At 43.1% G+C, this 25,746-nt stretch overlaps 1 protein-coding gene across 5 annotated transcripts; it reads left to right on the forward strand.

The window, feature by feature from the left end:
* Positions 1 to 16,893: 16,893 nt before the first annotated feature.
* Positions 16,894 to 25,486, forward strand: LOC121580821 (TLC domain-containing protein 4-B). Of its 5 annotated transcripts, none has more exons than XM_041895888.2 (7): positions 16,894 to 17,265; positions 20,357 to 20,523; positions 20,774 to 20,863; positions 20,977 to 21,035; positions 21,139 to 21,233; positions 22,691 to 22,764; positions 23,722 to 25,486. In XM_041895888.2, exons 2-7 carry the CDS (start codon positions 20,369 to 20,371, stop codon positions 24,035 to 24,037), a joined length of 789 nt encoding a protein of 262 aa, XP_041751822.1. In that variant the 5' UTR covers positions 16,894 to 17,265; positions 20,357 to 20,368; the 3' UTR covers positions 24,038 to 25,486. The 5 variants fall into 5 exon arrangements, with proteins under 5 accessions (XP_041751822.1, XP_041751820.1, XP_041751821.1 ...); XM_041895886.1 differs by lacking the exon at positions 16,894 to 17,265 and adding an exon at positions 17,275 to 17,532; XM_041895887.2 differs by lacking the exon at positions 16,894 to 17,265 and adding an exon at positions 17,559 to 17,985.
* Positions 25,487 to 25,746: the final 260 nt, after the last annotated feature.

Raw genomic sequence — 25,746 nt, forward strand, 5'->3', positions numbered from 1 at the left:
GGAAGTGAGACAGCTAAGACTTTCAGTTTCCTGAAAAATGAATGTGTTTGCCCAAATCACAAACATCCAGTGGCGACCCGTCATTCAGGGCAAGTGGGGCAGAGCCAAAAATGTATTTTATGCTGCTGCATAAATTATGTAATATGCCAGGGAGATATGTATACTGTAGCTAAAAAAGTAATACTAAGTGTATGTTGTGTAGTAAGCTGTTAGTAGCCCATGTGCCTCACACTAATAATTTGGTCCCGTTTCCCCTCTTAATGTCGCCTACTGTTCTGACTTGGTGGTGCACATGTAGCCTATAGACTGTTTTAGAGAAATGTAATCATCAAATATTGTAAGAGCTTTCATTGTCTGCTTATATGCCCCCTTTATTTATCCTACGGTTCTGACTTGGTGTACAGGGAGAATACTGTAAGAACGGCCAATGTTCTGAATTCTGTCGCTGTACATTTCAAAAGTGCTGAACAAATAGTTTTATTGACTACGTCCGTCCTAGCTCGCTCATTAATGTCTTAATCGAAATTACGGATTGCCTCTTATCTGCTCGTCATCCCGATATGCCATAGTTTGTACTTCTCAATTGTCAATAGACACCACATTTGTTTAAGCAAGTCAGCCATATCAGCTATGGGTTTTTTAAAGGCAGTAAATGAGGCTGAATGAACAGTTTCGCTGCCAGACAAGGCTCCGCTGATAGCCATGTGTAGCAGTGGTAAGGTGTTGGGACTGCTGTTGGGACTCTGCTTTTGGGACAGCTTTATGTAGGCCCTAACAGTTTGTGGGCACCGTTTGTCACCGTTATAGTGCAATTCATGTATTGTTTAGTGTTGTGTTGTGTTGTGTAGTGGCTTTGCTGGCATGCATGTAAAAATAACAATAAAAATGTTGTTTGCCCCATGCTAAAATCGCCACTGCAAGACATTTCTCATGAAAACTGTCAGTGGGCTTATTTCAGCAGTGGCAGAAAGCCACATCATAATGCCAATACATTTAATGTTAAGTCCATCATTCATTTTTGTCTCTCTCTACATCAGGTCCTGCCGGCAAATACATGGCATGGATCTTTATTGCTGAGGGTTAAAAATGGGCAGAAAGAGATTTGTTTTGCATGTGTGTGTGTGTGAGTGTGTGTGTGTAGTGCTCAAACTCCAATCCAAAATGAGGAGAGCAGAGTAGAGTACTGGCAACTAGCCATATTCCGTCAAATACTACCCAGTAAAATAAAACACAATTTCCAATCTTTCCCAGCATGAGAATAGCTCCCACTGGCAAAGATAGTACTGACCATGTCTGGGCTTCTTAGGATTAAAGTACTGGTACTTTAAGTACTTATCTCATGATTTATTTCAAATGCCCTTGTATGGTCATCACATTTCTGGGAATTCCATGTTTCCCTCTCCTATGCAGTGAGACCCCCATCCCAACTCGGAATTCTCCCCAGCTGTGGCCATTGGGCCTACTGTCATTTATGATTTACTAGAAACCAAAAAGCCATTGTGACACATTGAGCATCATACAGTACATTTTAGTCATTTAGCAGATGCTCTTATCCAGAGCAATTAGGGTTAAGTGCCTTGCTCAAGGGCACATCAACAAATGTATTTTTTTTTGCAGACTATGCGCGCTGACGCTGTGTGGTCTGCGAGCCTCAAAGCGCATGCGCGTGTGTCTCAAACGGTATGTGCGCTTGAAAAGTCGACATTTGTTGGTCAAGTGTATCTCGTGAGTCAGTAGCTCTGGTCCATGGCGTCAATGTGCTACACACATATCGGTTGACACACTAGCTCTGGTCCAGGGCGTTATGTTAACCACTGTTGCTAGTACACACTAGCTAGCTAGTACACACTAGCTAAATAGCTAGCTAGTACATGCTAGCTAGCTAGTACACACTAGCTAGTACACACTAGCTCAGCATTTCCCTAACTCGGTCCTGGGGACCCAAAGGGGTGCAAGTTTTTTTTTTTTGCCCTAGCACTACACAGCAAATAATCAAGTCATCCTCAAGCTTTAATTATTTGAATCAGCTGTGTAGTGTTAGGGCAAAAACAATACGTGCACCCCTTGGGGTCCCCAGGACGAAGTTTGGGAAACACTGCACTAGCTAGCTAGCTAGTTCTCTGCCTGTGCTGTTGGTGGCGGTAACGCACCATCCTATCTGGCACCATTCGACATCATGTCTCATCTCGTATGTTTCCCAGCGTCTGTGGTGTGGGAAGGTATCTGCTGGAGCCAGATCCTATTGAACATTTCAAGTTGCATAGACTAGGGAAAGAAGGGATGGGAATTTTCTCTCTCCACCAACTTTCTCTCTCCATAATGGTGACCCAACCATCCCACTCGTTCCAACTCTATTGTAAATGCTCCCCAGCTGTGGATCTTGACCCCCTCTGTCACGCATGGTTTCCTTCCAAACAAACATGGACTCGGATCCCTATTAAATATGGAGAAACTGACTGCGGAAAAAACTAGAGACTTAGAATGGTGACTGAGGTCCTGTATCAGCAGATTACACTGACATATGTGGTGCTTCACACTGCTACTGAGATCCTGACCCATGTAGAGTAGAACAACTGTAAAGCTCAGACAAATACATCCCCCTGTACCCAGCCTAGAAATGTGACACTATTTTCCCCTGGTCATCCTTCTGCTCCATGCCGACTACTACTATTACTACGAGAGAGAGAGAGAGAGAGAGAGAGTGAGAGAGAGAGAGAGAGAGTGAGAGAGAGAGAGAGAGTGTGAGAGAGAGAGAGAGAGAGAGAGAGAGAGAGAGAGAGAGAGAGAGAGAGAGAGAGAGAGAGAGAGAGAGAGAGATCATGCCCCCCCTCCCCTCCCCCAAGTATAATGGATTCTCTTTGACTTGATTATGTTGCCTGATGACTACCTTTTTTACCACCCACAAACAGACAATATAGTAGACAGAATCCAATCCAATAACATTGGCACAGTAACACACATCCAGAGTAATGACCCAATTTGAGTAAATTGCATAATTAAGGTAACACTTAATCCAAAGTACTTCATCAGATGTGTGGTCTCATTTACAGTAATAACAGGTAGGCCTGGGGTACATGTAGAGATAGTTTACTAGTCATATACTTTAGCTCATGCCATAACATTGGATATAAAACCATGTTCGAATCATATTCATATTCACTCATGTAGAGGCACCTCAGGTAGCCTAATTGAAAATATCTCGAGGACAGACTACGTAAACATCATCTGTCATGATACAACAGGATGCGTGAGATAATGAGCAGCATTATGCCACTTTCAAGACAACTCGGAACTCTGAAACTCTGACATTTTCAACTTGGAAACTCGCTGTAGAAGAATTTGCTCAGTTTCCCACTTCGAAAATATCAGAATCAACCAATAGGAAGCTATACGCAAAAAAAAGTACATACATTTTAACTCAGAGTTTCTGAGTTGACTAGAAAGCACCATTAGTTCTGGTGTGGTGATGCTGATAATTTGTCGGCACAGATGGTTTATTTACATAGCAGGTTAGGATAATGAACTTGACACCAAAACACCATCTGGGTCAGATGGTTTAGACCCTTTCTTCTTTAAGGTTGCAGCCCTTATCATCGCCAAGCCTGTCTCTGACCTTTTTAACCTGTCTCTCCTATCTGGGGAGGTTCCCATTGCTTGGAAGGCAGCCATGGTGCATCCTTTATTTAAAGGTGGAGATCAAGCTGATCCTAACTGTTATAGGCCAATTTCTATTTTGCCCTGTTTATCAAAAGTTTTGGAAAAACTTGTCAACATTCAGCTGACTGGCTTTCTTGATGTCTATAGTGTTCTCTCTGGTATGCAATCTGGTTTCCGCTCAGGTTATGGATGTGTCACTGCAACCTTAAAGGTCCTAAATGATGTCACCATTGCCGTTGATACTAAGAAATGTTGTGCTGCTATTTTTATTGACTTGGCCAAAGCTTTTGATACGGTAGACCATTCCATCCTTGTCAGCCGGCTAGGGAGTATTGGTGTCTCTGAGGGATCATTGGCCTGGTTTGCTAACTACCTCTCTCAAAGAGTACAATGTGTAAAGTCAGAACATCTGCTATCTCAGCCACTGCCTGTCACCAAGGGAGTACCCCAAGGCTCGATCCTAGGCCCCACGCTCTTCTCAATTTACATCAACAATATAGCTCAGGCAGTAGGAAGCTCTCTCATCCATTTATATGCAGATGATACAGTCTTATACTCAGCTGGCCCCTCCCCGGATTTTGTGTTAAATGCTCTACAACAAAGCTTTCTTAGTGTCCAACAAGCCCTTAACCTTGTTCTGAACACCTCCAAAACAAAGGTAATGTGGTTTGGTAAGAAGAATGCCCCTCTACCCACCGGTGTGATTACTACCTCTGAGGGTTTAGAGCTTGAGGTAGTCACCTCATACAAGTACTTGGGAGTATGGCTAGACGGTACACTGTCCTTCTCTTATTACATATCAAAGCTGCAGGCTAAGGTTAAATCTAGACTTGGTTTCCTCTATCGTAATCACTCCTCTTTCACCCCAGCTACCAAACTAACCCTGATTCAGATGACCATCCTACCCATGCTAGATTGCGGAGACGTAATATATAGATTGGCAGGTAAGGGTGCTCTCGAGCGGCTAGATGTTCGTTACCAGCACAACATTGCTCCTTGTAGGACACATCACTGCACTCTATACTCCTCTGTAAACTGGTAATCTCTGTATACCCGTCGCAAGACCCACTGGTTGATGCTTATTTACAAAACCCTCTTAGGCCTCACTCCCCCCTATCTGAGATACAGTAGGTCCAAGATGGCGTAGCAGTGTGGTCGTGGTTTTATTCTGTGTCCTAGTGTAAATATCCAGTTTCTTGTTTTTTTTGTCTATTTTGTATATATTTCTCAATTTTACTTTTCATTCTTTAACTAAATATACTTTCCTGCAACCCGCCTCACCCAACGTGGAAAGGATTCTATTATTTCTTTATAACTTTCATCAAGAACCTTAAGCTGAAACTAGTGTAGCTGCAACTGAATGGCTACTTGCTATTAGTCACCGTTAGCGTCTTCACCATTGTCCGTGGCCTACACTATCCACCAGCCAGCTCTAGCTCTAGCCTGGACAATTAAGTCGGCCAGTCTGCACAGCGTGCTATCGACCCAGAGCATATCGGACTTTCTGCCGGAATCACTGGACCCTAGCGCCGGATCATCGCAACCAGCTAGCTGCAACCTGTTGTTGGCTAATTACCATTGCCCCATATCAAGCACCAGTTAGCCTTGAGCTAGCCTCAGGCCCATCTCCCGGCTATCTACCTCTCTGTCAACCGGACGGGACCTCCTAGTGTTGACACTGAGCCCCGCCGATCCAACACGACTGGTTTGCCGACGAAATCGTCTGATGTGGTTTCAACAGGCTTCCCGTTGTGACGACCACAAAGATCCATCTGCTAGCCCTGGCCCGCTAGCACACGCAAACTACAACTGTGCTCCCTGCTAGCTGTGCTGAAGCACCAATTTCAACTGCTCTCGGACTCACATATTGCTGTTCACTGGACCTTATGATCACTCAGCTGCACAGCTGATGCCTGCTGGACTGTTCCTTTACACGGTACCCTGTCCTGTTTATTCTGTTTAGCCTCAGCCCAAACTTTATCGCTATTACCAGTTGTTGTCTTAGCTCTCTCTAATAACACCTGTGATTGCTTTATGCCTCTCTCCCATGTCAATATGCCTTGCCTATTGCTGTTTGGGTTAGTTCTTATTATACAATTTCACTGTAGAACCCCAAGTCCCTCTCAAACTGCCTCAAATAGTTCCTTTGTTCCACCCCCCATACACGCCGAGACCGGCTCAATTGGTGCCTCCAGTGATGCTATCTCTTTCATTGTTACCCAACGCTTAGGTTTACCTCAACTGTACTCATATCCTTCCATATCCTTTTCTGTACATAATGCCCTGAATCTTTTCTACAACGCCCGGAGAACTGCCCCCTTCATTCTATGTACCCAACGCACTAGAAGACCAGTTCTTAAAGCCTTTAGTCGAATCCTTATTCTAGTACTCCTCTGTTCCTCTGGTGATGTAGAGGCTAACCCAGGCCCTGCAGCCCCCAGTATCACTCCTACTCCCCAGGAGCTATCATTTGTTGACTTCTGTAACCGTAAAAGCCTTGGTTTTCTGCACGTAAATATCAGAAGCCTCCTTCCTAAATTTTAGTTATTCACTGCGTTAGCACACTCCGCCAACCCTGATGTTCTAGCAGTGTCTGAATCCTGGCTTAGGAAGGCCACCAAAAATTCTGAAATTTCCATCCCCAACTATAACATTTCCCGTCTAGATAGAACTGCCAAAGGGGGTGGAGTTGCAATATACTGTAGAGATAGCCTGCAGAGCTCTATCATACTATCCAGGTCTGTGCCCAAACAGTTTGAGCTTCTACTTCTAAAAATCCACCTTTCCAGAAATAAATCTCTCACTGTTGCCGCTTGCTACAGACCCCCCTCAGCCCCCAGCTGTGCCCTGGACACCATATGTGAATTGATTGCCCCCCATCTATCCTCAGAGTTCGTACTGCTTGGTGACCTAAATTGGGATATGCTTAACACCCCGGCCATCCTACAATCTAAACTAGATGCCCTCAATCTCACACAAATTATCAACGAACCTACCAGGTACAACCCTAAATCCGTAAACATGGGTACCCTCATAGATATCATCCTGACTAACTTACCCTCTAAATACACCTCCGCTGTCTTCAACCAGGATCTCAGCGATCACTGCCTTATTGCCTGCATCCGTAACCCCTCACCACTGTCAAACGCTCCCAAAAACACTTCAGCGAGCAGGCCTTCCTAATTGACCTGGCCCAGGTATCCTGGATGGATATAGATCTCATTCCGTCAGTAGAGGATGCCTGGTTGTTCTTTAAAAGTAATTTCCTCTCAATCTTAAATAAACATGCCCCATTCAAAAAATACAGAACTAAGAACAGATATAGCCCCTGGTTCTCCTCAGACTTGACTGCCCTTGACCAGCACAAAAACATCCTGTGGCGTACTGCATTAGCATCAAATAGCCCCCACGATATGCAACTTTTCAGGGAAGTTAGGAACCAATATACACAAGCAGTTAGGAAAGCAAAGGCTAACTTTTTCAAACAGAAATTTGCATCCTGTAGCACTAACTCCAAAATGTTTTGGGACACTGTAAAGTCCATGGAGAATAAGAGCACTTCCTCCCAGCTGCCCACTGCACTGAGGCTAGGAAACACTATCACCACCGATAAATCTACAATAATCGAGAATTTCAACAAGCATTTTGCTACGGCTGGCCATGCTTTCCACCTGGCTACCACTACCCCCGGCCACCAGCTCTGCACCCTCCGCTGCAACTTGCCCATGCCCCCCCCCGCTTCTCCTTCACACAAATCCAAACAGCTGATGTTCTGAAAGAGCTGCAAAATCTGGACCCCTACAAATCATCTGGGCTAGACAATCTGGACCCTTTCTTTCTAAAACTAGCCACCGAAATTGTCGCAACCCCTATTGCTAGCCTGTTCAACCTCTCTTTCGTAACGTCTGAGATCCCCAGAGATTGGAAAGCTGCCGCGGTCATCCCCCTCTTCAAAGGGGGTGACACTCTAGATCCAAACTGTTACAGACCCATATCCATCCTGCCCTGCCTTTCGAATGTTTTTGAAAGCCAAGTTAACAAACAGATCACCGACCATTTCGAATCCCACCGTACCTTCTCCGCTATGCAATCCGGTTTCCGAGCTGGTCATGGGTGCACTTCAGCCACGCTCAAGGTCCTAAACGATATTATAACCGCGATCGATAATAGACAGTACTGTGCAGCCGTCTTCATCGACCTGGCCAAGGCTTTCGACTCTGTCAACCACCGCATTCTTATTGGCAGACTAAATAGCCTTGGTTTCTCAAATGACTGCCTCGCCTGGTTCACCAACTACTTCTCAGATAGAGTTCAATGTGTCAAATTGGAGGGCCTGTTGTCTGGACCTATGGCAGTCTCTATGGGGGTGCCACAGGGTTCAATTCTTGGGCCGACTCTTTTCTCTGTGTATATCAATGATGTCGCTCTTGCTGCTGGTGACTCTCAGATCCACCTCTACGCAGACGACACCATTTTGTATACATCTGGCCCTTCATTGGACACTGTGTTAACAAACCTCCAAACGAGCTTCAATGCCATACAACACTCCTTCAGTAGCCTCCAACTGCTCTTAAACACTAGTAAAACTAAATGCATGCTCTTCAACCGAACGCTGCTTGCACCCGCCCACCCGACTAGAATCACTACTCTCGACGGGTCTGACCTAGAGTATGTGGACAACTACAAATACCTAGGTGTCTGGTTAGACTGTAAACTCTCCTTCCAGACTCACATTAAGAATCTCCAATCCAAAGTTAAATCTAGAATCGGTTTCCTATTTCACAACAAAGCCTCCTTCACTCATGCTGCCAAACATGCCCTCGTAAAACTGACTATCCTACCGATCCTTGACTTCGGCGATGTCATTTACAAAATAGCCTCCAACACTCTACTCAGCAAATTGGATGTAGTCTATCACAGTGCCATCCGTTTTATCTCCAAAGCCCCATATACTACCCACCACTGTGACCTGTACGCTCTTGTTGGCTGGTCCTCACTACATATTCGTCGCCAAACCCACTGGCTCCAGGCCATCTATAAATCACTGCTAGGCAAATCCCCGCCTTATCTTAGCTCATTGGTCACCATAGCAACACCCACCCATAGTATGCGCTCCAGCAGGTATATCTCACTGGTCATCCCCAAAGCCAACACCTCCTTTGGCCGCCATTCCTTCCAGTTCTCTGCTGCCAATGACTGGAACAAATTGCAAAAATCTCTGAAGCTGGTGTCACGAATTCCGCCGAGACTGCTCCTCCTCCTTGTTCGGGCAGGCTTCGGCGTTCGTCGTCCCCGGAGTACTAGCTGCTACCGTTTGATGTTCTCTGTGTTTGTTTGGTTTTGTCTGGTTGGTGCACCTGTTTCATATCATGTATTGATTATGTCATCTATAAGTTTCCTTTGGTTTTGTTTGTAGTTGTGTGTTGTTGTACGCCTGTCCGTTGGTGTAGGTTTATTGTTTTCTTGTTGTTCGTGCTTTTCGCACTTTACGCACTGTTTGCGTAATCGCTCGCCTCCTGTTTGTTGAGGCCCGTTGTTTTGTATTTTGCCTCTGTGACTATTAAAGTCGGATCGACTAAGCTTCTGTGTCCTGCGCCTGACTCCAACACCGCATCCACATCAGCCTATGACAGCTGGAGACACTTATCTCCCTCACTAACTTTAAGCATCAGTTGTCAGAGCACCTTACCGATCACTGCACCTGTACACAGCCCATCTGAAATTAGCCCGCCCAACTACCTCATCCCTATATTGTTATTTATTTTGCTCATTTGTACCCCAGTATCTCTATTTGCACATCATCTCTTGCACATCTATCATTCCAGTGTTAATACTAATTGTAATTATTTTGCACTATAGCCTATTTATTGCCTTACCTCCATAACTTGCTACATTTGCACACACTGTATATTTTTCTGTTGTATTTTTGACTTTATGTTTTGTTTTACCCCATATGTAACTCTGTGTTGTTGTTTTTATCGCACTGCTTTGCTTTATATTGGCCAGGTCACAGTTGTAAATGAGAACTTGTTTTCAACTGGCTTACCTGGTTAAATAAAAGTGAAATAAATAAAAAAATAAAAATAAAAAAACCTACTGCAGCCCTCATCCTCCACATACAACACCCATTCTGCCAGTCACATTCTGTTAAAGGTCCCCAAAGCACACATATCCCTGGGTCGCTCCTCTTTCCAGTTCGCTGCAGCTAGCGACTGGAACTAGCTGCAAAAAACACTCAAACTGGACAGTTTTATCTCCATCTCTTCATTCAAAGACTCAATCATGGACACTTACTGACAGTTGTGGCTGCTTCGCGTGATGTATTGTTGTTTCTATCTTCTTGCCCTTTGTGCTGTTGTCTGTGCCCAATAATGTTTGTACCATGTCTTGTGCTTCTACCATGTTGTGCTGCTGCCATGTTGTGCTGCTACCATGTTGTTTTCATGTTGGGTTGCTACCTTGCTGTGTTGTCGTGTGTTGCTGCCATGCTATGTTGTTGTCTTAGGTCTCTCTTTATGTAGTGTTGTGTTGTCTCTCTTGTTGTGATGTGTGTTTGGTCCTATATTTATATATATTTATTTATTTTATCCCAGCCCCCGTACCCGCAGGAGGCTTTTTGCCTTTTGGTAGGCCGTCATTGTAAATAAGAATTTGTTCTTGCCTCTTAAGGATCGGATCCTTTTTTAGATTTTCGCCCAAAATGACATACCCAAATCTAACTGCCTGTAGCTCAGGACCTAAAGCAAGGATATGCATATTTTTTATACCATTTGAAATTAAACACTTTGAAATTTGGGAAATGTGAAATTAATGTAGGAGAATGTAACACATTAGATCTGGTAAAAGATAATACAAAAAAACATGTGTTTTCTAATGTATTTATTTTCTTCATCATCTTTGAAATGCAAGAGAAAGGCCACAACATAATATTGCAGTTTAGGCGCAATTAAAAATTTGGCCAATAGATGGCAGCAGTGTGTGTGCAATGTTTCAGATTGATCCAGTGAAGCATTGCAATACTGGACTATTTTGTATGAAGTCTGCCCAAATGTGACGAATTGGTCAATTGATACATTTTCAAGTACATAACTATAGAGAACATACAAAAATGATATGGTAATACAAAATGTAAGTTTACACACTCCCAGGAATATCATACATTATGGATTATTAGCTTATACACTAACTTTCACACATCTAGATGGCCGGATGTGGTGGGTGTGGAGCTAGAGACAGCAGGGGTTCAAACTGTAGAACCCAGTTCCTACATTTGAATATAAAAATTGATTTTATCAAACAAAACTATGCTACATTTTATCTCTGGGACCCTTAGGATGACAAATCAGAGCAAGATTACTGAATGAAAGTACATTATTTACCTTCAGAGGTGAATGTATCAAACCAGTTGACGTGATACGTTTTTTGTTGTTGTGAACTCTCCTCAAACAATAGCATGGTATTTTTTCATTGTAATAGCCACTGTAAATTGAACAGTGCAGTTAGATTAACGACAATTTAAGCTTTCTGCCCATATGTCCTGGAAAGTTTGCTGTTACTTACAACAGTCATGCTAATCACATTAGTGCACCGTCCCGTATACGGGACACCGATCCCGTAGAGGTTATCTGACTTGCCTAGTTAAATAAAGGTTAAATAAAAAATAAACAAATGTGGCAGGTTAGGATAGTTAACGTGGCAGGTTAGGTGAATTAACGTAGCAGGCTCAAATAATTAACGCAGCAGGTTAGGTGAATTAACATAGCAGGTTAGGAGAATGAGGTTAAGGTTAGGAAGAGGGTTAAGGTTATGCTTAGCTACAATGCTACAGTTGTCAACAACTGTTGTCCCCGACGCAACCACTAGATGGCGCTATATGCCTATTCCATCTAGCCACAACTGTAGAAACATAAACAAACCATCTGTGGTGAAAAATCAAATCAAATTTGAATTTGATCAAATTTTATTTGCCACATGCACCGAATACAACAGGTGTAGACCTTACAGTGAAATGCTTACTTACAAGCCCTTAACCAACAATACAGTTTGTAAGAAAATAAAAAAAAGTGTTAAGTAAAAAATAGATAAGTAAAAAATAGATAAGTAAAAAATAGATAATAAAATAATTAAAGAGCAGCAGTAAAATCAAATAACAGTAGGGAGACTATATACAGGGGGTACCGGTACAGAGTCAATGTGCGGGGGCACCGGTTAGTCGAGGTAATTGAGGTAGTATGTACATGTGGGTAGAGTTAAAGTGACTATGCATAAATAATAAACAGTGTAGCAGCAGCGTAAAAGAGGGGGTTGGGGTGGGGTGGGGGGCATTGCAAATACTCTGGGTAACCGTGATTAGCTGTTCAAGAGTCTTATGGCTTGGGGGTAGAAGCTGTTAAGAAGCCTTTTGGACCTAGACTTGGCGCTCCGGTACCGCTTGCCGTGTGGTAGCAGAGAGAACAGTCTATGACTAGGGTGGCTGGAGTCTTTGACAATTTCTAGGGCCTTCCTCTGACACCGCCTGGTATAGAGGTCCTGGACAGCAGGAAGTTTGGTCCCAGTGATGTACTGGGCCGTACGCACTACTCTCTGTAGTGCCTTGCGGTCGGAGGCCGAGCAGTTGCCATACCAGGCGGTGATGCAACCAGTCAGGATGCTCTCGATGGTGCAGCTGTAGAACGTTTTGAGGATCTGAGGACCCACGCCAAATCTTTTCAGTCTCCTGAGGGGGAATAGGCTTTGTCGTGCCCTCTTCATGACTGTCTTGGTGTGTTTGGACCATGATAGTTTGTTGGTGATGTGGACACCAAGGAACTTGAAGCTCTCAACCTGTTCCACTACAGCCCCGTCGATGAGAATGGGGGCATGCTTAGTCCTCTTTTTTTTCCTGTAGTCCACAATCATCTCCTTTGTCTATTTCACGTTGAGGGAGAGGTTGTTATCCTGGCACCACACGGCCAGGTCTCTGACCTCCTCCCTATCATTGTCGGTCTCATCATTGTCGGTGATCAGGCCTACCACTGTTGTGTCTTCGGCAAACTTAACGATGGTGTTGGAGTCGTGCCTGGCCATGCAGTCATGGGTGAACAGGGAGTACAGGAGGGAATTGAGCATGAACCCCTGAGGGGCCCCCGTGTTGAGGATCAGCATGGCAGATGTGTTGTTACCTACCCTTACCACCTGGGGGCGGCCCGTCAGGAAGTCCAGGATCCAGTTGCAGAGGGAGGAGTTTAGTCCCAGGGTCCTTAGTTTAGTGATGAGCTTTGAGGGAACTGTGGTGTTGAACTCTGAGCTGTAGTCAATTAATACCATTCTCAAGTAGGTGGTCCTCTTGTCCAGGTGGGAAAGGGCAGTGTGGAATGCAATAGAGATTGCATCATCTGTGGATCTGTTGGGGCGGTATGCAAATTGGAGTGGGTCTAGGGTTTCTGGGATAATGGTGTTGATGTGAGCCATGACCAGCCTTTCAAAGCACTTCATGGCTACAGACGTGAGTGCTACGGGTCGGTAGTCATTTAGGCAGGTTATCTTAGTGTTTTTGGGCACATGGACTATGGTGGTCTGCTTGAAACATGTTGGTATTACAGACTCAGTCAGGGACATGTTGAAAATGTCAGTGAAGACACTTGCCAGTTGGTCAGCGCATGCTCTGAGTACACATCCTGGTAATCCGTCTGGCCCTGCGGCCTTGGGAATGTTGACCTGCTTAAAAGTCTTACTCACATTGGCTACGGAGAGCGTGATCACATAGTCATCCGGAACAGCTGATTCTCTCATGCATGCTTCAGTGTTGCTTGCCTCAAAGTGAGCATAGAAGTGATTTAGCTCGTCTGGTAGTCTTGTGTCATTGGACAGCTCGCGGCGGTGCTTCCCTTTTTTAGTCTGTAATAGTTTTCAAGCCCTCCCACATCCGACGAGCGTCAGAGCCGGTGTAATATGATTCAATCTTAGTCCTGTATTGACTCTTTGCCTGTTTGATGGTTCGTCGGAGGGCATTGCGGGATTTCTTACATGCGTCCGGGTTAGAGTCCCGCTCCTTGAAAGCGGCAGCTCTACCCTTTAGCTCAGTGCGGATGTTGCCCGTAATCCACGGCTTCTGGTTGGGGTATGTACGTACGGTCACTGTGGGGACGACGTCATCGATGCACTTATTGATGAAGCCAGTGACTGATGTGGTGTACTCCTCAGTATAATAACACCGGTTCCGATCTCTTCTCTTAACACAAAGGCTACGTTTAGACAGGCAGCCCAATTCTGATATTTCTTCCACTAATTGGTCTTTTGACCAATCACATCAGATCTTTTTACATCAGCTCTTTTTCAGAGCTGATCTGATTGCTCAAAAAACAATGAGTGAAAAAAAGATCAGATTTGGGCTGCCTGTCTAAACACAGCAATATGGGCCCAGAACTTAATAGAGCATCTGACCAATTACGCAAGACTTTAGTTCTGGGTTAACCGAGATTAACTAATTGATCAAGGAAATAATGCAGAAAGTAGCCTATTAATCATACATTATGTGACACATCATGGTTGTTGTTGTACTTTAATCTGATATTATACCACATAAGATAGCTATGCATTGTCAAAATGCCTTATCTTGTCTGAGACTACTCAAGAAAGTGTATAGATTCATCAGTGAAAAACGTTTGTGAAAAAAAGCAAGAGTAAAAAAACAGAAAGGGAATCCTACCATCTAGTGGTGATTATAAACAGCTGTACAGGAGAGCAACTGAATGTATGTTGGTCATAATGGGGGCAATAGAGTTCACACAGCACTGTCTCCTTATATGGCTGGTTTAATGACATGCTATGGGTGAATGACAATACAGTCTTGGTCAAAAGTTTTGAGAATGACACAAATACTAATTTTCACAAAGTCTGCTGCCTCAGTTTTGATGATGGCAATTTGCATATACTCCAGAATGTCATGAAGAGTGATCAGATGAATTGCAATTAATTGCAAAATCCCTCTTTGCCATGAAAATGAACTTAATCCCCAAAAAACATTTCCACTGCATTTCAGCCCTGCCACAAAAGGACCAGCTGCCATCATGTCAGTGATTCTCTCGTTAACACAGGTGAGAGTGTTGACGAGGACAAGGCTGGAGATCACTCTGTCATGCTGATTGAGTTAGAATAACAGACTGGAAGCTTTAAAAGGAAGGTGGTGCTTGAAATCATTGTTCTTCCTCTGTTAACGAGGGCACTACGTTCATCCACCTCTGGCCTGCAAGCTCCCCTACCTCTACGGAAGCACAGTTCCCGCTCAGCCCAGTCAAAGCTATTCGTTGCTCTGGCACCCCAATGGTGGAACAAGCTCCCCCACGACGACAGGACAGCAGAGTCACTGACCACCTTCCGGAGACACTTGAAACCCTACCTCTTTAAGGAATATCTGGAATAGTATAAAGTAATCCTTCTACCCCCCCCCCACCCCCCACCCCCCCATAACAAAAAAAAATCAAAATAAAAAGTGGTTGTCCCACTGGCTATCATGAGTTGAATGCACCAATTTGTAAGTCGCTCTGGATAAGAGCGTCTGCTAAATGATGTAAATGTTAACCATGGTTACCTGCAAGGAAACACGTGCCGTCATCATTGCTTTGCACAAAAAGGGCTTCACAGGCAAGGATATTGCTGCTAGTAAGATTGCACCTAAATCAACCATTTATCGGCTCATCAAGAACTTCAAGGAGAGAGGTTCAATTGTTGTGAAGAAGGCGTCAGGGCGCCCAAGAAAGTCCAGCAAGCGCCAGGACCGTCTCCTAAAGTTGATTCAGCTGCGGGATCGGGGCACCACCAGTGCAGAGCTTGCTCAGGAATGGCAGCAGGCAGGTGTGAGTGCATCTGCACGCACAGTGAGGCAAAGACTTTTGGAGGATGGCCTGGTGTCAAGAAGGGCAGCAAAGAAGCCACTTCTCTCCAGGAAAAACAACAGGGACAGACTTATATTCTGCAAAAGGTACAGGGATTGGACTGCTGAGGACTGGGGTAAAGTCATTTTCTCTGATGAATCCCCTTTGCGATTGTTTGGGGCATCCGGAAAACACCTTGTCCGGAGAAGACAAAGTGAACGCTACCATCAGTCCTGTGTCATGCCAACAGTAAAGCATCCTGAGACCATTCATGTGTGGGGTTGCTTCTCAGCCAAGGGAGTGGGCTCACTCACAATTTTGCCTAAGAACACAGCCATGAATAAAGAATGGTACCAACACATCATCCGAGAGCAACTTCTCCCAACCATCCAAGAACAGTTTGGTGACGACCAATGCCTTTTCCAGCATGATGGAGCACCTTGCTATAAGGCAAAAGTGATAACTAAGTGGCTCGGGGAAAAAAACATCAATATTTTGGGTCCATGGCCAGGAAACTCCCCAGACCTTAATCCCATTGAGAACTTGTGGTCGATCCTCAAGAGGCGGGTGGACAAACAAAAACCCACAAATTCTGACAAACTCCAAGCATTGATTATGCAAGAATGGGCTGCCATCAGTCAGGATGTGGCCCAGAAGTTAAATGACAGCATGCAAGGGCAGATTGCAGAGGTCTTGAAAAAGAAGGGTCAACACTGCAAATATTGACTCTTTGCATAAACTTAAGGTAATTGTCAATAAAAGCCTTTGACACTTATGGAATGCTTGTAATTATACTTCAGTACAAAAATATCTCATAACACTGAAGCAGCGAACTTTGTGAAGACCAATACTTGTGTCATTCTCAAAACTTTTGACCACGACTGTAGGCTTGTTCGACATAGCAGCCGACAGCCAACTGACTGATCTACAAATAACCTTGCATCACAAATAACTACTCATTATTATTTGTAGATCACGCATGACACCGCCATACAGTAGTAGTATGACACTCCTCCCTGCTCTATTGCTACGTTCACGGCAACTCGGAACTACAACTCAAAGAGCAAGAACTGACACAATTGATTTATTTGGGAGGTACTTGTTCTAATTGAGTTGAAACATGATTACCTGACTTGGAAACTCGTGGTAGATGCCGGAAACTCGGGACCTCCGAGTTTAAATGAACTTAAGTTATTTGCATAGAGCTTCCTATTGGTTGATTCTGACACTTCCCAGGTGAGGAACTCAGGTATCATTTTTCTACGAGTAAGCAAGTCGGAAATGTCTGAGTTTCCGAAAGACGCGAACGCGGCAGAAAGATGAGCTCAGAGTTTCCCACTTGGAAAGAATCAGTGTCAACAAATAGGAAGCTCAACGCAAATGTTTAACTCGGAGGTTCCGAGTTTCCGAGATGTTTTCAAAGCACAGTAAATCCTGGCCCATGTTCAGTTGCCAAATGTTTCCGAACATTGCAGATAGAAATGCCATGAAAAGAGCCGATGTGATTCCTATTCTATATGTCAGAGAGGCATGTTTATTCTACATATCCTATTTCTATCTGAACGTTCCAAAACGTTGAGTCCTACTGAATGCGACCCAGCTCTAGCAATTTTGTTTCGTCATACCATACCATCAATACACACACGAACGCACGTACACACAAACAAAGGGAGAGAGAGGGGGGAAATGGAGGGAGGAGAAGACAAGGAGAGACTATAAAACATATTGTTTTTTTAAAGAAGAAGCTTGCTTAATGGTACATCCCACATCAGGTTACAATTATCAACCATATGGTACCTCCCACATCAGGCTACAATTATCAAACATCAGATGAATTCATCGCCCATAGCTTCTTTCAAAACAGGCTTACATCATTTCGGGGAAACAAAGCCACAAAGGAATAGTCATTACAAATATAGCTTGTATTTTAGCAACCTTATTCTTTAAAATATTGAAAGTCAGCTTTATGATTAGGCTATTTAAAATCCATTCCGTTCGCATCATTGGCTATGTGAAAAACAAGGTAAGTGAACAGCTTCACTATTGTATGCAAACCAGGGTTGTTTACATTTCTCCAGCATTTAGCCTAAATATGTCGGGCAACCAGTTTTACGCGTTTTCCCAAATTCAGGTAGGTCCCTCCACGTTTCGTTCCGTTTGCTTTCGTTTAAGAAACGTTTTGCAACAGAATAGTTTTAATGAATAGGCTTGTAGACGACCTGCGTTACGATGTGCGTTTCAATGTGGAGTAATTTTGCGTAAATATGTCGGTCAACCAGTTTTAAGCGTTTTTCCCAATTCAGTTTCTCAGCCAAGGTGTAGCGTAGCCGGTAACAGTTGTCCTTAAAACGACCAACGCCTCTTGTACACAGGCTGGGTTTCGACATCACGGGGGATATTTATATCTCGGGAAATGGTGCTCCCCTTGAAATGCACTTGTCGTTATCGCGCTTCGGTATCACACAATGACGGCAAGGTTAGTATAGGGCGTCATTGCCAGTGCAATGGTGTGCCAGATCTACTGAGCAGGCGTCAGTGTCGCCAATTACTCAAACATTTTGTATCTGTACGCGGTGGAATATAGAATTTCTTAGAAACTAGGTCGGTGACTTGAGTGTAAGTACAGTATGCTTCTGTCAATAATGTACAATTTGCTTGCCTTGTATCAAAATTGTCTGCCTATCACACTTCAATGGTGCTACTCTCTTATGCTGCCAAAACAGTATCTACCATCATAACCTACTACTACAGTATACTGTAGTCAATGTTTACTGTAGAGATCTTGTTTTATTGTACAGTAGTTATTCATGCTTTAGTTAGAAAAAGTAGGTTGTGAATACTTGATCTTAAAACAGATCAGCTGTTCAGATTTCCTGTCTGGCAACATTTTTCATTTTAGTCATTTAGCAGACGCTCTTATCCAGAGCGATTTACAGGAGCAATTAGGGTTAAGTGCCTTGCTCAAGGGCACATCGACATATTTTTCACCTAGTCGGCTCGGGGATTAGAACCAGCGACCTTTCGGCTACTGTCACTACGCTCTTAACTACGCTCTTAACTAACTACCTGCCACCCGCAACAATTTAGGGTATTTCACAATATGATATAACGTTCGTTTCTCACAGTTATTGGCTATTTCAGACAGGGTCACTTGTGATCAACAACTACCTGACCAGACACTTGAGGAAAGCTTGGAGCTCCCCCCAGGTTTGGGTTTGGGCTGTGGGGACATGTATGGGGATAAACGTGTGCCTCAGTATTTAGTTACAAACCGTCAGTGATTTTGACACAGAGCCAGACGAGGGTTGTCACTAGTTACCACAGCCACAAAGTCAAAATTGTCTCTAGCGTAAAAATTCATGAAAACAAACATTTGCTTTTTGGTCTTCATTTAAGGTTAGGGTTAGGCATAAGGTTAATAGTGTGGTTAGGTTTAAAATCTGATTTTAAGAAGAGACATTGTAGAAATAGGTGGGGTTTAGCCAGATGTATTACTTTATGACTGTGGTAACTAGTGACGACACAGACGGGATCAAAGAGTTGTGTTTACTTTCCAGAACTAGCCAATGATTGGTTGCACCACACATGTTAGCTGAAGGTGAGGTTCGTTTCATTCAACCGTTTTCTCAAGGGCACTAGGAGGAATGTTTCACAATTTTGGCGAAGAAACAACACAGTACTTCGAATCGGACATGTTATTCTTAGTAGGGCAGGGATCAGCTTATTTTTGGGAGCAGAATTTATGAGAGTTGTTCTATGAAGAAGAACTAGAACTGCAACATTTCAAGTAACATTGAAGAACGCCGTTTGCCATACAGTTTCGCTTCCTCCTAAAATGCCTTGCAAAATAAATCCTTGCATGAAATATGGGGGGGCGTAGTAGTAGTACATGCACTTTGGCTGACCCATGACAACGTGATAGCTCCTGTGGCGCAGTGGTCTAAGGCACTGCATCGCAGCGCTAACTGTGCCACTAGATCCCTGGTTCGAATCCAGTCTCTGTCGCAGCCGGCCGCGACCGGGAGACCCATGGGGCGGCGCACAATTGGCCCAGCGTCGTCCAGGGTAGGGGAGGGAATGGCCGGCAGGGATGTAGCTCAGTTGATAGAGCATGGCGTTTGCAATGCCAGGGTTGTGGGTTCGTTTCCCACGGGGGGCCAGTATAAAAAAAAAAATGTATTCACTAACTGTAAGTCGCTCTGGATAAGAGCGTCTGCTAAATGACTCAAATGTAAATGTAAAAAATGTGATAATAAAACTAAATCAACAAATATTCCCAACTGTTGCAAGGCAGCCGGTGGTAAATACATGGGTCCGCCGGTGGTAAATACATGGGTCCTGGCCTGAGGTCAGATACTACAGAAGTAGGTGTTGACATAGTTGGGTATACAGTATCTACAGTTGGTGATACCATGTCTGTACTGTACAGTACACTAAAAAAGACACCATAAATGCTTTAACGTGCAGCACTGTTCTAAGCATGCCAATTGTTACAGCACATCTGTCCTTTGACCCACAAAGGTGTTTTATCTATACATTGTAAATCAAGTCAAGTTCAGTTTACAGTCTGTTGCTGTGGGCTCTAGTGGTTAACTACTTTATAGCCAAAACGGTGTCAATCATACACTGGTATTGTAGATTTCAAGTCAGGATTCCTCCCTTTGTGCTCACTGCTCACAGGCCTACAGGTACAGTAGCAGAATATCTGTCAAACTCCTATTGACATGATTCAGTGCATGATGTAGGTAAAAGTCTGACTTACTCTACTGTACGGGTGTATATCTCACGTTCCTATTTGCATCTCTACTATGAACTTATACTCCCCTGTGTGTTTTTCTCTCTCTCAGTAACGAGTGGTAATGGCGAGCTTCTCTCCGCTGGTCCTGTCCATCGCTGCCACCAGCTTTGTGACATTCCAGTGTCTGTTCCATTTTGTCAGTCCCTGGATCTCTGCTCAGTTCTGCCCTGGGTACCGCCGTCTCAGCCCCAGACACACCGTAGAATGGAACTCCAGGTACAGCATCAGGAGACTGAGAAGTGATATTTTGGTATTATTCAATCATGTCATTCAAAGCTCCTATCAGAATACATATTGGATTATAATTTTCCCAGTTAAAGTACATTTCTGAGCGTAGACCCTTTCAAATATCGTTGTGTAGCATTTTTCCATGGCATGGAATCCCACAGCTACCACCAAATGTCAAGTTTAAGTTAGTATGCTTTTATGAGTATGTGTATCTGTATTTCTGTGATATTTTTTCTAGAACTGTGTCTACATTTCACGCCTTGATAGTGGGGCTTTTTTGTCTCTACATATTACTATTTGACAATGCCGTCAATGAAGACCCAGTCTGGTAAGAATCTCCGTCACTGCTAAGTGTGCAATTCTTGATATTCTTGATATAATCTTATATTTGGAATATTTCCCTATATTTTCCACATGTGCTTTGTGCCTTCTTACCAATAGGGGAGATCCGTCACTGGTGAAAATAAATGTGGCCATAACCTGTGGCTACCTCATATCAGGTGGGTCTCCACTTCAAACATATTTAACCCCTGTATTACTTTGTATATTTCCATGGATTATCTTGACCCATACAGTGAGCTATCTCCCTTGTCTGTCTTGCAGATATGCTGCTCATATGTTACTATTGGCTGGCGATAGGGGACAAGTTTTTTGTAATCCACCACCTGGCAGCACTGTATGCTTACTACTATGTACTGGTGAGTTCCCTACTGACCCAGAGCAGAATGTGCAGGCAAGCTGGGGAAGGGACAAGGGCCAAGGGTGAACATCCATGTAGTTTGATGGGGTGGGTTAGAATGGATAACAAAGTGCTAATCAGGGACGAAATAGTTTGGTTCCAATTTACATTCAGTATCCCCAATATGTGTAGGCCTATATTTGGAACACTTTGATATATAGTGTTGTGAGACACTTTGATTTACAGTGTTGTTATTGACCTATAAATACAGTGCTATAAGTGTTATTACTCAGTTGTTTTGCTGTACTTACTAGGGTTATTACACAGTAATAGAACACTGTAAACCAGGGTTAGGCAAGTAGATTCAGCCGTGGGCCGATTTTTGTTGGAGAAAATGGTTGACAAACTTTGTACACTGCAAATTGACCACAACTAAGCCCACAAAGAGATTGTATTTAAAAAATAACAATAATTTCATACCTTGATTACATTCAGTCTCTTTTTTTATTTTTGGGAATACTTGAACAGATTTCCTAAAATAAACACATTTTTAGCTGAATTCCTGGATATTTTGCGGTCTTTTTGACCAAAAACGATTAACATGTCTCCAGGAAACCGGACTGTAGAGTTTCTGTGCATAATGTATTCTCTTACTTCTCTCAATCTGTAATGATGGTGATTGGTGCATGCTGCCTTTTTGCTTGTTTCGACCTTTTGACCCTAGACCCTATACACCAATACAAAGACAGGGTCCTCCTCTCATTTCATTTTTCCAAATCACCACTGACTTTTCTTAGTAAAATGTACTGGATAATTTCCAGTCCTTTTTGGGGGTAATGTTAGAATGGATTATAGAGTAAGGTTTTGAAATGGATATTGAGACATTAACAGCATCCACATAGTTAGTCCATATCTTTTTTTTTTTCTCTAGAATGTTTTTTCTCTTCTTCAATGTTGGGATGGGGGCTTTTAATGGTGCCAGATCTCACTAGTTGCACTTTTCTTCTGTTTAGGTATTTATTTCCATGTCTCTCCTCCACTTACATGTGTGATCAATTAACCCAGTCTTGTGTCTCTAATCTGCTAACAATACAGTACATGAAAAAAGGTCCTAAAAAAGAACAGGCCTGGGTCAATTGGCTATAGAAGGGGTCCCTTCCTATCTTGTCTAGTGGATTCTGTTGTGGTACATAGAGCACATGTTGCCTAATAACAGTATGGACTTACCAGTACATAGAGGTACAAGCATGCACTGCTGGATTGTCACCACCAATTTTTGAACACATTTTGAACATTTCTATGTGACCCAACTTGATTAACCGTGTCAGAACCCCAGTAAGTACACCTAGATTTTTTATTTTTTATGGATCGTACGGTAGGTTTACGATCATGATGTATCATGAATTCGCATATTATTGAAGGTACTTCTCTTGCCATTATTTTCTTTGCACTTTGTTCTGTCTCTTTCTCTTTTAGAGCATAGGAATGTTGCCGTATTTTGCTAACTTCCGTCTGGTCGCAGAGCTTTCCACTCCTTGTGTGAACCAGCGGTAGGTAACCTCTGTGTCAAATAGACCCACGCACACACAAACATAATTTTTACTGGGAAGTAGAGGGAACCTCGTAAAATAACAATTTATTTGCCCTTACAGTATATGAATAGTGGCTTTTGTCGTTGGTAGTAGTGCATTCAACCGTTTCAGAAACACTATTGACCGTTAATGTTTAACTACTTATAGTGAGTCAGACCAGTTACACCCAGCTGAAAGCTTGAACAGTGTCTGAACTACATCATTAGAGACACATGTTTCATACTTAATAATACATTTTGAGTCACATACATTTCCAATTGTATACTATTATCCTGATTTAATCCAACAAAGACAAAATACAGATTCACTGTTAAACATTTACATTTATATTTTAGTCATTTAGCAGACGCTCTTATCCAGAGTGACTTACAGTTAGTGCATTCATCTTAATATAGCTGGGTGGGACAACCACATATCTCAGTCATAGTAAGTATATTTTTACTCAAAGTAGCTATCAGCAAAGTCAGTGCTAGTAGAAAAAGAGTCAAGTGTGAGTGTTAGTTTAACAGGTATGATTTCAGATGTTTTCGGAAGATGGGCAGGGACTCTGCTGTCCTAGCGTCAGGGGGAAGCTCGTTCCACCATTGGGGTGCTAGGACAGAGAAGAGCTTTGTCTGGGCTGAGCGGGAGCGGCCCTCCCATAGGGGTGGGAGAGCCAAGAGGCCAGAGGTGGCAGAACAGAGTGCTCAGGTTAGGGTGTAGGGTTTGAACATAGCCTGAAGGTAGGGAGGTGCAGTTCCCTGAGGAATTGTACTTAAAACCTTTAAGTGCTGGGTATACTGTAGATATGTGTAAAGTGAGTCATCTTACTGGAACAATGCCAGTTGATATCCATGACTCCATTACAATTGAGTCCAACTTCAACTGCCATCTCACTCTGTCACCATAACTGTACTAACTGTGTCTATCTTTCAGCTGGTTCTTTGAAGTGCTTGGTTACCCAAAGAAATCATTACCAAATATGGTCAACGGAATTGCCATGACGGCATCCTTCTTCCTGGTGAGGATAGCTGTCATGCCGATGTACTACACCCGGATGTACGCTGTGTACGGGACGGAACCCTTCTACCGGGTGACTTTTGGTGGCCGTTGTGCCTGGATGGGCCCCAGTTTCTGTCTAGACATTATGAACGTCATGTGGATGCATAAAATGGCCCGTGGCTGCATTAGCGTCCTGCGCTCTCCCGGAAAGGTAAAAGTGGAAAAGCTACAGAATGGGAAAGTGCACTGAGGGGTTGAAAAAGGCAATGGTGGAGTTATTTTATTCTATGTCTGGTTCAAATGGTTCATGGACATTTTTGGATCAAATGGTTCATGGACTGGAAATGTCTTGAGAGTCCCTAGTATCCCGTGACCAGGTAAATTGTGTACCACTACACTTATTTGCCCAGAACACTGCCAATTAAACAAGCGCTACAGTCCTCCACCATGATGGGAGGGGACATGGTAAAAGCCATTGGACTGCGTCTCCTCTTGGTCCTTAGAAATGGAGGAAGTGGATGGAAACAAACAGACAATACTCTAAAGCACAGCTCCTCTTGTCTGCTGGACCCTTTGTTTGTAAATTGTATATGTCCACCTAAAGGTGTCTTGTGTGTATTGCCACAATAACATGAACTGACATGGAAGAGAATGTAAAAGGAGCTCACATAGTTTTGTAATGTTTATAAAGCCATAAAGATGGCTCTTGTACAAATATCATGAGATATTTTCCGAAAATTAAATCCTTACTTGAAATCTGTGTTTTCACCAGCATTAGGGTGTAAAATGCATATATTGTCAGACTACTGAAGTCTCTCTGCTCAGGAGCCTGCTCATGCAGTAGGCCTAGGAAATATTAGTCATGCACATAAAGTATCAGGGTAGATTTAGACAAACCACAGCAAACAAATGCCAGAATGTATTGTCATTTTATCTCTAGAAGTGACCTTACTGAGTGTGATTTATGATAACAGCAATAAAAGTGCACTTACGTCTAACTGACACACCCACACTATAACTTCACACAAGCATCTTTGCACGGTTTACAAATTACAGATAAAACTTCAGAAGTCAAGCTTCATAATGTAATGTGAAAAATGTCATTAAAGGGATACTGCAAGATTCTGGCATTTAATCCCTTTTTCTGGTTACCCAGAGTCCGATGAACTTGTATGTCTGTATGAAGTTAGAATAGCAATGCTACTGTACCTTAAGACTTCCAGTCATTGTGCTAACGCCAGTTAGTATTGGCTCGCTAAACTACCGCTATTCCATCATACTGCGTGCAGAGACATAAAAATGGTATCCACAAGTTAATCTGACTCCGGGTAAATAGAACATGGCCTTAAATGCCAGAATCTCGCATTATGCCTTTAAGGTTTCCCTGTTGGATCTCTGGGTGAGAATATGCAAGCTATTTATTGTGACATTTACAGCCATGATAGTTTTAATATTTCATTTAAAAAATGTATTTCAATAATGTACTCTTCTTTGAGTAAGTTGAAGTAAGTGATTTATTAACCTAATTTTCATAAATGCTTTGATTATCTTCAGACTGTTGTCAGCAGACAACATGACAACACTTGTCTGCTACTGCCGTCTTGTGGAGACAATGCGGGACTGCAAACATCCCCTCAAAAGGAGGATACAGTGGTCAATGAGCATTGAGAAATATTCATTAAAAAATGATTAATGTTAACCTTGGTTTGGCATCATTTGGTCATCACACTGTTTTCTTAAAGTCCCATACCTTTGGCTACTTTGCCCACCATTATTACCTCTGGCTCTTAAAGTATAGATAAAAACGTACAACTATGGATGTAAAAACGTACAATTATGCTTGTAATTAAAAACGATTGAATTAAATGGGATAAAGGTGAGTTGAGAGTGATTGATCTACAAATAACCTGTATCCTAAATGACTACTCAATATTATTTCTAGATCATTCAAGTCTGTCA

This window comes from Coregonus clupeaformis, chromosome 14, assembly GCF_020615455.1.
Source record: "Coregonus clupeaformis isolate EN_2021a chromosome 14, ASM2061545v1, whole genome shotgun sequence".
Lineage (NCBI taxonomy): Eukaryota > Metazoa > Chordata > Actinopteri > Salmoniformes > Salmonidae > Coregonus > Coregonus clupeaformis.

Bases quoted from the DNA above. Each gene is read 5' to 3' on its own strand.
- LOC121580821 (XM_041895888.2), top strand. From the start codon at position 20,369: ATGGCGAGCTTCTCTCCGCTGGTCCTGTCCATCGCTGCCACCAGCTTT. The intron at 20,864-20,976 runs GTAAGAATCTCC...TCTTACCAATAG, and splicing joins GTCAATGAAGACCCAGTCTG to GGGAGATCCGTCACTGGTGA. The intron at 21,036-21,138 runs GTGGGTCTCCAC...TCTGTCTTGCAG, and splicing joins CTGTGGCTACCTCATATCAG to ATATGCTGCTCATATGTTAC.